The sequence below is a fragment of the Carettochelys insculpta genome, chromosome 1 (genome assembly GCF_033958435.1).
Source record: "Carettochelys insculpta isolate YL-2023 chromosome 1, ASM3395843v1, whole genome shotgun sequence".
Lineage (NCBI taxonomy): Eukaryota > Metazoa > Chordata > Testudines > Carettochelyidae > Carettochelys > Carettochelys insculpta.
In genome coordinates, this window is record NC_134137.1 from 172,589,730 (window position 1) to 172,603,011 (window position 13,282).

General features: G+C 45.5%; 1 protein-coding gene across 1 annotated transcript in view; it reads left to right on the forward strand.

Moving 5' to 3' along the window:
• The window catches only part of LOC142006901 (cystathionine beta-synthase-like), a 45,447-nt gene extending 34,558 nt beyond the window's left edge, over positions 1-10,889 (forward strand). Inside the window, exons 12-15 of the mRNA XM_074983409.1 lie at positions 2,218-2,352; positions 3,522-3,630; positions 5,094-5,178; positions 8,976-10,889. Coding sequence (XP_074839510.1) covers positions 2,218-2,352; positions 3,522-3,630; positions 5,094-5,178; positions 8,976-9,136 — 490 coding nt within the window. The 3' untranslated portion in view covers positions 9,137-10,889. The remainder of the gene's footprint in view (positions 1-2,217; positions 2,353-3,521; positions 3,631-5,093; positions 5,179-8,975) is intronic.
• Positions 10,890-13,282: the final 2,393 nt, after the last annotated feature.

Consider the following 13,282-nt stretch of genomic DNA (forward strand, 5'->3'; position numbering starts at 1 on the left):
CAAGCTTGGAGGGGTTGCATGTGCTTTGGAGGATAGGCTTATAATTCAAACTGGAGAAGCAGTCTGAAGTAATAGGTTGAAATTCAATAAGGATGAATGTGAAGTACTCCCCTTAGGAGGGAACAATCAGTTATACATGTGCAAAATAGGAAATAATTGCCTAGGAAGTAGTTCTACAGAAAGGGATGTGGATGTGGAAAGGGATATTGGATCACAAGCTAAATATGAGTCAGCAGTGTAACACTGTTGAGGGAAAAAAAAGGCAAAACGTTATTTTGGGATGCGTTAAAAGGAGTGTTGTAAGCAAAACATTCTTCCTCTTTCTGCTCTGTGTGATCATCTGAACTGAAGTATTATGTCCAGTTCTGGGTGCCACACTTCAGAAAAACAGGGACAAGTTGGAGAAGGTCCAGAGATAAGCAACAACAATTATTAAAGGTCTAGAAAATATGACCTATGAGGGAAGATTGAAGAATTGGGTTTGTCACAGGTGAAAATAGTCCTAGACAATACCACCATTTCTAGTCAGGCAGGAGACATAATGTTGCAATATTAGACTAATAGATCTTAAAGGCACAAGGCATTGCTATGATCCTCTTGTCTGACCTCCTGCATGACTCAGGCCATAGAATTTCTCCAAGTGATTCTTGCAGTGGAGGCAATGAAGTCTTCCCCACTATGTCAGCAAATATGATTGAGCCCAATGACCCGTAATTGTACATCACCTTTTTTGGTAATCCCTTTAATCTCAGTTTTTAGAGATTCTGGGTGGTGATGAATTTACCACATCCTTTGGGATGTTGCTCCAAAGGTTAATTAACCTCATTGTTGAAAGAGGTGCATCTGATTTCCAGATGGGAGTTTTCTGCTTTCAGCTGTCCTGTCTTGCTTTGCCTTTATGTGCTAAATTGAAGGGCCTTTTAATGTCAGATGGTTTATGACATGCAGATTTCCTTCTATTCAAAGAGAATAGGAATATTCAAACCTCCTTCCAGAAGTCACACCTGCTGTGGTGCAGGACTCTTTTTTTGTGCTCAAGTTACAAGCTCAAGAAACAGAGGTACAAATGAAAGAAGTGAAGACACCTTCTCCCAGTTACTTATTTAAGAGCTTTAGTAGCTCAGAGACAGTGTGCTCAGCACCACAGGCTCACGCCCTGAGTCAGGGGTCACACTTGCCCAAGTACACTGTTGAAGCACAAGACTTCTCTGTGTTTAGGCGGCTAACATTCAGCTTTATTGAATTCAATAAGGCAACAGATGAGCCAGACTGGACACCTAGTAAAACCAGGTCCAGCAAGGCTGCTTGATGCAGCTAACTCTGGTATTTTATACCCTTACACAAACAAGCCCAGTGTCAGAGGCAATTAGTTAGAGAATCGTAAATCACTTTCCAAAGAGAAACTGTTATCAGCAAGGAAAAACAGGTACAAGGGAGCTGGATCCCCAACTCCAAACAGTTAATTAACACATTCCATAGAGCTCATCCTCCCAGCCACTCCAAAAAAGGTCAAGGAAAGGACAGGCTCCTGTGTGCCTGCAGAAGCAAGGGATGTGAAATGGCTTCTATAAAAGATGGCTTCCACAACACTAATGTCAAGTATGACTAAATCTTCCTGTATTTCCATACAGTGTTAAACTTTTCGAGACCCTGGAACACCACCCAATAATATTTTTTATGCAGAATACCTATGAAAATTTTCTTTAAAAATTGTTGTCAGCACAAAAAAACCAAACCAAAACAAAAAAAACCCAACATAGACAGCAAAAGCAAAATGAAGTAAGTTATTGAGGTATCACAGCAATGTAGTGTAACACCAACAGACCTAGGTCACCAGCGATTGAACCTGCAAACTTTAGGGGCTAAAGCGCTGTACTGTACCAGGTGAGCTAAAGGCCAATTGCCTCTCAGCTGAGGCTGTAGAGCAGAGATTTGACTTACCCTAGTAAGAGGTCTCAGTGCCTCTGGGTACTACAGAAGTAACATTGGTTTTTAACAACAGAAAACATATACTTTGAATTATTTTCCCAAATGCTCGTGGCACACCTGTGAGTTGCTCACAGCATGCTTGTGTTCCGTGGAACACCGTGTAAGCAGCACTGTTTTAGTGTGTCTCAGAGTGGCCTCTCTCTGAACAAGGCAAAGAACAGCTCACATGTAGCCCCACAAATGCCTCTGGCTTGTAAATAACAACAAATTATGGTCATTGCCCAACAGGTGGTGGAATGTCAAGGTGCAGAAGTTGAATCTCTTGGCCCCTTTGCTTCTTCTCCCAGATGTCAACTGTCAAACAGCCATCAAAATCCTCAAGGATAAGGGCTACGACCAGGCGCCAGTGGTTACTGAATCTGGGTAACTCTTTTACGGGTTGTGTGGGTGATTATGTCAATGCATAACAGCAATGAGGAAACAAATGGCACAAGATTTTTATTGCACTGTTATAACCTGATTCATTCAGTCCAGTCACTATGCTTTCAAACGTACTACTGTACAGCCTGTATGGTAAAGTGAAAAATATTGACACAGGCCTAATCCTGAGAGATGCTGAGCCCCAGTAAGTGGCATGGGAATTGCCCAAGCTCAGCCCCTTCGAGGATCAGCAACATATATTGTTTCAAATCCTTATTTTTGCTCTGGACAATAATAACAGATGTGACCTATCAAGAAAGTGTTGTCTACATTAGCAAAGAGGAGAATTGGCCAGGTCCATCAGCCACTGAATTCCCGCGATATAGGGTCAGGCCCCTGATTGGCAAAGTGTACAGTAAAGGAAAGGAATAGGTATGAAACACGCTGACAAATGACAGCAAGTGCCCATTAGCTGACTCTTCTTCAAATGTTAAATCCTAAGCTGCAAATTTCAGACAATTGCTGTGAAAACTCTTTACTGGGGAGAGAATTCTCCTCTTGAGAGAATGTAGGTTTTAATGGAACAGCTACAGCAGCAGCTGGGGGTATACAATGGAGTCCCTCACCAGCTAAACAAGTTGAGCTATTTCAACAGCACAGTGTGTCTCAGCTAATAATGATCTGGCCCCAGGCTTTGGCTTAGAGATGGAAAGTTCCCAGACTGAACTTATATCCTCATCTCTCTGTATTAGCATCTAAATGTTGTGCTGTTATTTTTCCTTACGATGTACTTTGCTTGGCTGCTTCCTTCCATGCCAGATGGTACACACTAGTCAGACATACATTCTCGTGTGGTGGAAACTGATGATGATAGAAGAGAAAAGGCTTATCCCATAACCCAGGAAGGAGGAAAGAAAGAAGTGACTCAGTAGCGAGCTGGTTTTTCTCAGCCTTGTTTTTATGGTTGGACACCAACAAATGACCAACTGGAAGAGAAGCACCTGCAAAAAAAATGCTTGGATGAACTAAGGGCCACCTCCTTCTCACATTGAAGACAATGGATAGTTTGTTACTGACATAAGAGGGAGCAGGACTGGCCCCTAAAAGCTTAACTGTTTAACCATTTGATCATCTCAAGCCTGACCCTTTGCAAACCCCCTATTCTCTTCCAGTCACATTATGGGAATGGTCACTCTTAGCCACATCCTCTCCTCAGTGCTGGCTGGAACCGCTCAGTTCTCAGACCCAGTCATCAAAGTCACCTCTGATGAGTTCTTAAAGGTATCGCAGTTGTTACTGATTTGTTTCTGAGCCTGCTAATGGAGGTGGGGGGAGGGCCAAGGCGGCAGCTGCTCCATTCAAAAAGGCCCGCAGGAGTGGCGATGGCTGGAGCTAGGGGCTCTTTAAATCGTCGCCAGTGCACTGTGCTGTGCGCTCCAGGAGGCTCTGAGGGCTGGGGGTGGCCCAGCGTGGTGTGTTCCGGGCAGCTGTGAGAGCTGGAGGGCAGGGGCAGTGTGGTGCAGTCGGGGCAGTGCTGAGGGCTGGGAGGAGGTCCCCCTGTGGCGCGCTCTAGGAGGCGCTGAGGACTGGAGGTGGCCCAAGGTGGTGCGCTCTGCGCATTGTCTGCTCCCAGCCCTGCCTCTTCCATCTGAAGCATCCCTGCTTCTGGGAATACAGAGCAGCCCCCCACCCCGCCCCCCACCGCGGCTAGGAGCCAGGCAAGTCTGTCAGCTTCCCTTTTGTTTCAAATGGAGCCCAGAAGTGAGCTAGTCGGGGGGAGGGATAGCTCAGTGGTTTGAGCATTGGCCTGCTAAACCCAGGGTTCTGAGCTCCATCCTTGAGGAGGCCATTTAGGAACTGGGGCAAATAGATGTCAGGGGTGGTGCTTGATCCTGCTAAGAGAGCAGGGGACTGGACTAGATGGCCTCCCAAGGTCCCTTCCAGTTCTAGGAGATGTGTATCTCCAATTTAAAAAAAAAAAGTCAGCTCCCCCAACAGAAGGAAGGTGTGCTCCCCCCACCGAGGAACCAGAGGGGAGAGAAGAGATGGGACAAGCAAGAGGGAGAGGGATGAGGGATGGTGGGACAGGAGAGAGAAGGGGGAAGTGGAAATGAGCACAAAGAGGGGAGATGAGGGAGATTGAGGGGTAGGTGAGAAAGAATGAAGGAAAGGACCCTAGAGACATGAGGCAAAGCCAGTCTGTCATCTGAGTGATCTGGGCAAGGAAATAGGAAAGGATAATGTCTGGCTTGGAGGAACATGAATGCTCCATGGGAACCTGCTTCTGGCCAGTGGCTGAAGTGGTGGAATTCTGTACTTGGCAGAACAGGTTCTGCAGCTTTCCTCTTTACAATGTGTCTAATTTAAATTAGATTATGCCTGGGGCTTTCTGCAGCTTGCACAGGAGGGAGAATGTTTTCTCTGCTCCCATGCAAGGTCTGGGGATGACTCCTGTCATTAGACCAGGTCCTCAGGTGGTGTAGACTGACATAGCTAAGGAGGATTTATGGAGCTACTCCAAACTATATGAGGTGGGGACCTTTGTGCTTGTTTTTGTGTATTCCCTGCACCTCCGGAAAGTCCTGCATCTGTACTAGTGCACCAGTGCTTTCTGATATTCCCTTCTTCCATCTCCGTCCTGCCCCCAGCACAGGAATATGGTTTAAAGATAAGAACTGAGTCCCTGTTGCTGCAACAAAAGTGGAGTGTTTGAATGTCTTTTATTTTTGGTCCCTTCTTTTTAGATTAGCCTGGATGACAACCTCGGAAAACTTTCTCGCATCCTAGAGAATGATCGTTTTGCTATAGTTGTACATGACCAGATGCAATGTAAGTATCTTTTATTGAAGAAAAGCTGTTTTAAAAGTCCAGTTCTGACCTGTGCACTGGCCACATTATATGTACTTTGCACAGGCATTCTCTGGGGGGCGGGATGGGGATGGAACCCTCACCATGGGGTCAGAAAGGTAGCATCAGAGCAGCTGGGCAGCAGCACCTGCAACCCTTTGCTCCTGCAGGAGGGATTTTTTCCCCCGTGACCCAGGAATCATGGGCCCACCAGCCGTACATCCCCTCTCCAAAGCCCTAGCCCATGGCAGCATGAAGAGAGGCAGGGCAGCTGGAAACACTCAGGCTCCTCTTTGTGATTGTTTACATAGTCTAACAGCTGGACACCACCAGATTTATTTTAGCGAGGCCCTTATGGCGTTTACATGCACCTTGTGGTGATCACAAGAGGAAGCCTGGTCTATGGTAAAAAGACACCAGACTGAGCCTCAGTAAGTCAGAGCTCAAGTCCTACTTCCACCGCAGACTGTGTGTATAATCTGGGGCTAGTCATACAGTCCCCGTGCCTCAGTTTCCCATCCCTAAAACTGCCTTAGTCTCACTTGTTTGCTGGCTGGATTGCAAGCTTTTCACAAGCTTCCTTCCTTACCAGTCACATACAGCTGTAACTGCCCACAGGCAGACTCAAAGGCGGGACCTCAGCACAGGAGCCTCTACGGTTCGAGCTAGAAGCCAGCTGCTGCTCAGCTGAGGCTGCAGAGGAGATCCATTCTTTCTCCGTGCAAGAGGTCTCGGTGCCACCCCATGGGACAGTGAACCACGCGGGGCTGGGGGGGTTACACAGCACCTACCACATTAATGTCTTGACCTCAGCTGGGGCCTTTAGACATGACTGTAGTAACACAGCCACTACGGAAGCCAGGGCTGAGTCCCCCCATCTCTGCGCAGCAGCCGCTGCAGGAAGGAGATTACACATGTTACTGCCGTTGAGAAAGGTGTTAATACGCCAAACAGGAGACCTGAGGCCGAGCAAAGGGAATGGAGGAGCTGCCACAAAGTGCTGGAGCAGCCCTGGGCTCGGACCTGAGAGCTCCCATATGGCTGTGTGCATGGAAGAGCAAGAGCTCTCCCATCCCTTACTCTTTCGGGTAGCAGGGGTTGTGCGAGGCAGCTGGCCAAGCTGTGAGGAGGAGGGGATCCTTTAGAGCACTTCCTAGGGAGACTTTTGGCCAACTCATGAATGACACTGGTGGGCTGCACATTGGATATGTGTCTGTGGCAAAGAACCACCCAGGGCTGGCCCGTGCCTCCTGACTCAGGCTCCCAGGGCTTGGGCTGCCGTGAGGCTGTTTCATTGCCATGTGTGGGCTGCTGCCGAAACCTAAGCTCCGGGACCCTCCCACCTCCACAGGTCCTTGAGCCTGGGCTCCAGCCTGAGCCCGAATGTCTGCACAGCAATGACACAGCCCCGCGAGCCTGCATAGGCTAGCACAGTCCAGCTATGGGGGTCTAGTTACAGTGTAGACAGAGCCTGAGAGTCCCTTTCACATCTCCTCAGCTGAGACCTGGCCTCAGAAGGGTGGGGTGAAGTGAGCTGAGTCAGGTCGGCACAAGCTAGCTTTGTTGTTCTTTACACGTATTGCAACTGCTGCCAGAGGCTCCAGGAGGCTAGTGCACAGGCATAAAGTAAATGACAGCACCTGCCCTGGACAGCCTCTGTGACCGGCAGTCAGGTTGTCAGGCTAGGTACACACTACACCGTAGGTTGGTATGAGATATGTTGCTCGGGGGTGAGAACAAGCCACCCCCTGAGTGAGGTGAGCTACACCAACCTGGGCAGCAGCATGGACAGCAGGAGAACTTCTGCTGACCAAGCTGCCGCCTCTCCCAGGGGCTGGGGCAATAAAGCCAACCGGAGAGCTCTCTCCAGTCAGCTTAGAGCAGCTGCATCAGAGGAGCTGGGCTGCGGTAAGCGCTATAGTATAACTGTTCAGCAAACAGTTTTTACAAAGGGGATTGGTTCATAGGCCTTGCTCACACTTAAAAGTTTTGCTACTTTGCCTATGCTGCCACAGAGCAAGGAAGCTTCCTGGGGTAGATTCAGCTATACCCGGCTACCAGTGCTGATCCTGGAATATCTTCTTCTGGCTCAGGGAGAGAAAAAAGTTATACTAGAATAACTGCATCCACACTAGGGCTTTTGGAGGCATCCTGGTCGTGGCAAAACTAACACCCCTTGCCACACAGTTATGTGGTAAAAAAAAATTAAGTATAGATGATGCCTTATCTTAAAAGAAGTGCTTTGTTTAAGATTTCACTGCCACGGAACAGTCAAGATAAGTGTGTTCTGGGTTACATTAGCCCTTCAGGGTGTAACTAGGCTGATTTTTATGGGAGAAAAATGTTAAATGTACAGCCTGCTCCTGTACATGAGCTAGAGAAATAGCACACCAGGATGGCTCGTTCACCTGCAAGTGGTCTTCAGGTTTTAGGGTCAGGCCAATAGGCTGAACTCATCCTCCAAATTCATATGTACCTCCCAACATGAGCAAATCAAACAATGGCTTGGTGAATCCCTCTGTGATTGTACCTGTTTTTGTTTTGTTTTGTTTTGTTTTTGTTTTTGTTTTTCGGAGGGGAGGAGGAAAGGAAGGGCAATGACAAGAGGAAAGGAAAGGCAAGCCTGGCCATCGATATCAGCTCTCAAGTGTTGAAAACAAACAGCTATATTTCTACAAAATATTAAGAACAATTTGATTCAAAATCTGTCATGGAAGATTTTGATTTTTTTTCCCCACACGCACAAAATGAAGCCCTAACATTTTTGTTTAAATTCTTTTGTCAAAAATCAAAAAAATTCTTCAAAATCAATGTCTTATTAAATATTTTGATTTTGACAAAATTGCATTTTTCACGGTAGAAAAGGCACTAGAAAAATTTGGACTCACCTTGTCTCACCTCACTTTTTAAACACTTTTTCTAGTCCACAAGTCTTACAAGTTGAACCTCTCTATTCCAGAACACACTCATCTAGCAACACACGTAATCCAGAATGATTTCAGTTAGCCAGCCGACCACTTACTATGGGAACGGCCAAGTTGCCCATGGTCCCATAAAGTTTGTTTACAGCCACCAGTCCTGGCTCCTAGTGTTCTGTGCTGTTGTTTATCTGAACTGATCCCTAAATGACTTCTAAGAACCCAATAAGCAGTGGAAGTCTTGTTTGTATTGCTAGACAATATTGACTTCCCATAGTACAGGAAATTTTCTCATCCAGCACTGGTCTGTTCCTGAGTGTGCTGGATTAGAGTGGTTCAACCTGTATTTTATTCTGACCACAGTTCACCTCATATTTATTGCTTTCCTCCCATCCCTCCGAACACGTACTTTATTCTTTGGTTTCGACACCCGCACCTGATTTTTATTTGTTTGCTTCTACGATGACATTTTTTAAAAAGTTACGCTTTATTGTACTTTATATTGTTTGATATATGGTACAGCACTATATAAATGGGTGTGGGGCAGAAGGGTTGTTTATAAATTTAAGTATCACTACCGCTATTAAAGATTATCATTGAACCGGGATGAGGATGCAAGAGTCAGTGGAACAAAAGTCTCGTAAGATCAAGTGATACATTAGGTAAAGGATTTGCTGTTGCCCAATATGACCTTGATGTAACTCATCTCCCTGCTGGTGGGGTTGTGCCTACAATCACTTTTAGAAGAATCATATAAAGGATAAACCTGCCCTGTTTGAAATCTTATCTCTATAAAGTCACAGCCATTTCTAGATTGCTTTTTCAGATACCTTAGTAATGTAGTTTGCTGTGTGCTTACAGACGTTGGAGATGGCAGTTACTCAAAGAAACAGATGGTATTTGGAGTGGTCACAGCCATGGATCTCCTGAACTTCATCACCCAAAAAGACAAGCATCAGCTACAAAAAGTTGTTTCATCCAGAAGATCTATTGCCTCAGATGAATCTGAAATAAGCCACTGAAGATTTTTCAAAATCACGAAGCTAAGATTTTTATTTACTAATCCTTGCTCCCACAAGTTTGATCTCGTCCAAAATGACATCAGGGAAATCAGTGGATCAGGATGATCTGATTTAAAGAACAAAGTTTAATTAAAATGAGCAGTTATACTGAGGTAACATTGCAACACAACGTTGACGGGAATGATGCGGGGGTTAATACAGAGGTCTTATTGCACAGGTTTTAGCAGAAGTTATCTCTTGCCGTTTTCATGGTTAACACCTTCTAAATATCAGTTAAAATCTTTGTACGTACTCATGAGGTGAACGATTTTGGCTCGGGCTGGAGCCATAATGGGAGTAGCTCCAGCCCTCTACCAAATTTCACCCTTGCCTGGGAGAAATCCCTGTTGACTGGGTGCCTTCCCCACTCACCACCCTTTTGGGAAGAACACCAATCAGAGCTACTGCTGGTGGAGCTCTCTCCTTTCCCCCTCATGGGCAGACCCCCTTTTTACAGGAGGGGAGTATGGAGCAGGTAGAACCCAGCAGGTCAGGGCAGCTCTGTCCCTTTTACCCCCTCACTTCCATTGTACAATGGGAAGGGCTCCTCTGCTCCTGCACTGTCTCCTCTCCATCCCTGCTACATCCGACCAGGGAAGGAGAAGAGGGGGCCTGCAGCAGCCTGGACCTGGGAGCGAGGCATGAAGTCTCATGGAGCACTAACTGTCACCCAGACACCCTGGGATGGGCAGGGGGAGTCCAAAACTCAAAAGACAATCCAAAACCACTATGTAACCTGTTCTGTTGTTAAAGTAACATGATTTTTGGGGCTTCACATGACTGGAAACTTTGGAGTCCGTTCCAAGAGGTGTTAGCAGAGCGCAGAAGAGCCACTTTTAAAAAGCTGCATAAACAGTGAAGGAATTAAGTGCACAGCAAGAGAAGAGTAAACCAACAGTCACTTTTACAGCCCAGTTTCAGGGAACAGGCATAATTGCTTCAGGCATGTGCTGTGAGCAGTTTGAGAGAGGAGCAATAGCTTTCGGTTTTAGCTTTCGTAAGCAAGAAGTCTGGTTTTTAATCTAATCTAGTATGTATCAAGGTTTTGATAAATTATAAAGTATTTATGGTTAGGAATTGTCTGCTGCTTTTTGCACACAGTTATACACAATACGTCAACTCTTTGCACGTATTTGGTGTTTGTTCATGTCTGGTTTATGGCCAGAAAAGCAGGCCACTCCAAGAAACAGGCCTCTTAATATTTTCCACTAGGGCTACAACTGTTCTGAATTTTCCAGCTTACCTTTGCAGATTCAAGAAGTTCAAATAGGTGGGCAATGGCCGCACATCAACCCCAAGCTGTTCACTATCACTAAGGGAAAACCATGGGGCTGGGGCAGTGAAGAGGAAGAGACCGGTAACATTTCAAACAGGGATGCAGAGATGGGAGTATGACATCAATGTTGATGTACCCCTGTTACATCCTTTTAAAGTGCCACCAGACTCCTGGTTGTTTGTTTTTGATTTTCTTGCTGTATTCCTCACTGGTGGATATTTTTAATGATGCTCTCTCTCAAACACATCCAGAAACTGGTTTAATAAATTGAGAGAAAAAAACCCCCAAATTAATCACAAGAACTTTTCAAGAGTAAAAAGTGCAGCTGGCTGCGTGCATGCAAGTGAAAGAGAGAGGTGGTATTTTCCATTTCCTGTTTGTCTAGCTGCACACGAGGCTCCAATAGCTGCAAGAAATTATATATCTGAAGGAAAATCATTGTACTTCATATGACAGTGTACTCAAATAAAAAGCTAAAACACTATTTGAAACAACTATATTGTTATTTATTTTAAGGACGTTAGTTGTGAGGAGGGATAGCTCAGTGATCTGAGCATTGACTTACTAAACTCAAGGTTGTGAGCTCAATCCTTGAGGAGGCCATTTAGGGAACTGGGGCAAATAAGTTTAAAAAAAAGGGATGGTGGTTGGCCCTGCCCAGAGGGCAGGGGACTGGACTCAATGACCTTGCAAGGTCCCTTCCAGTTCTATGAACTGCATGTGTCTCTGAAACAGATCTCAGAGACTTGAGTCGCTGTTGGTCATTGAAGAACCCATGGAATGCTTTGCAAGAGTAACAAGTGTGTTGGTGATAATCCAATTGTGTTTAGTTAACTTTCTCCCTGCACTGTGCAGTAGTCTTTCTGTCCTAAACTACTGTAGTGTTGCTGTGCCCCGTTTGATATATGTCACATTCCACTCTGCAGGAAGCTGCATTTGAATGCAGAGGTTACTGATACCTGTATCTTAACCAAATTTCTGCAGTGACTTAAGCATGGGATCCACAGTGACAATTAAGATGATGATGATTTTATTTGTATTACTACAGCACATAGGAGGCCCAAGTCACACTGCTTAAATCGGTGCAGGGTTGAGCAAATAGTTTTTGTAAAATGTTTCGGGCTCCTTCTGAGTGAGAGACTCTTTGTCAACGTAAGTCATATTTGTTCTTGCATAACTGCAGGCCAAGTGTGCACTGCAGCAAATCACCTACAACCACTGGCACAGCACCTTGCTTTCTTAGCAGCTGGTTTCCTTTCTGCACAAGAGGCATATTGATTCAAATGATTCAGAGACACAATACTGTTAGCCACCAAAAAGCTGGTGACTTTATCCCATGTGCCCTCTTCCCTCCTGTCTGTTACAACCCATCTTGTTTGGTTTTAGATTGCAAAACCCTCAGGGCAGGTGCCGTGAAATGGGTTATACAATCATGACTAAGCAGAATCACAATACACTTTCTAAGGCAGACCACAAATTCTGCAGTAACAGGTATCAGGGAGTAGCCATGCATCTGGCGAGTGAGTCTTTGCCCATGAAAGCTTATGCTCCAAAAAAATCTGTTCTCCTATAAGGTGCCACAGGACTTCTTGTTAATTCTGTGCTAGACACTGCTAAGATGTAAATAAAGGATTGAATGAAATATGAAGTGAACAACTATACCCCAAACAAAATTCCTTGTGCCATTTGTTTTTATACCACATTTGATTCTTTACATTTTCACTTTGGTACAGATTTTTGTAGAGACAAAGCAAAACTGTCTTGTAGATGTCATCAGTGGGAAGAAGGCAGCTTAAATTAGGTAGTAGTAGTAGTAGTAGGCATCCTTCAGTCTGCATAGACTATGGATCGCGCCCTTTATAGTTTCAGTTGAGGACTTTGTGGGCAGGGATTTTATTTGCTTGGATGGTATGTGAGGAATTTGGGATTGTGTGACAGAAACATAGTGACAACACTTAGCACTTTCACAGTATGGCGTCTCTGTAGCTCTCAAAGGGCTTTACAAAGGAGGTGAAGTATCATTGTTCCCACACGCAAAAAGTCTGGGTGGTCATTGAACAAACAAAATTCACCAATCCAGCCTTTCCCTCAGCTACTTTTCCCCATGGCTTGAAGCCAATGTACTGAAATTCTATCACTAAATAACAAATCCTGTGATGCAACAGGTCTTTCCATCTATTTTCTCTTCTGCTCTGATTGACAGCTTATATATATTTGTATTGCAGCAAAGAGGTTCTAAACAGAGAGAGAGAGTTCTTTGTATAATGATCACTTACAGCGGTGGTGTAGTCCTGTCTGTCCCAGGATATTAGAAACAGGGGGGTGACATAATAGCTTTCATTGGGCCAATTTCTGTTGGTGAAAGCAAGGAGGTTTCAAGTTACACAGAGCTCTTCTGTGCAGCCTGTCAGCTTGTCTCTCCTCCTGCCAACAGAAGTTGGTCCAATAAAATAAATTATCTCACTCACCTTGTCTGTCTCGTATAGCCCTTGAACAGTAACAGAGAGGTGGCCGTGTTAGTCTGCCCTCCAACAAAACAAAGCAGCAGAAATGTAGCACTGTTAAGACTTAACAAAATGATTTATTCAGCGATGAGCTTTCGTGGGGACAGACCCACTTCGTTAGAGCCCAAATGATGAAAATAGCATCTGGTCCGTCAAGTTGGGAATCCTGGCAACTTTGGGTGTGGGGGAGGGTGGAGGCACACACACAGCCCCCAGAGGGGGCGAAGGGGAAGTCGCAGAGACTCCCTGATGGAGAAGGAGGGGAGAGTGGCGTGCAGCATCTGAAGAAGTGGGTCTGTCCCGCAAAAGCTCATCACGGAATAAATC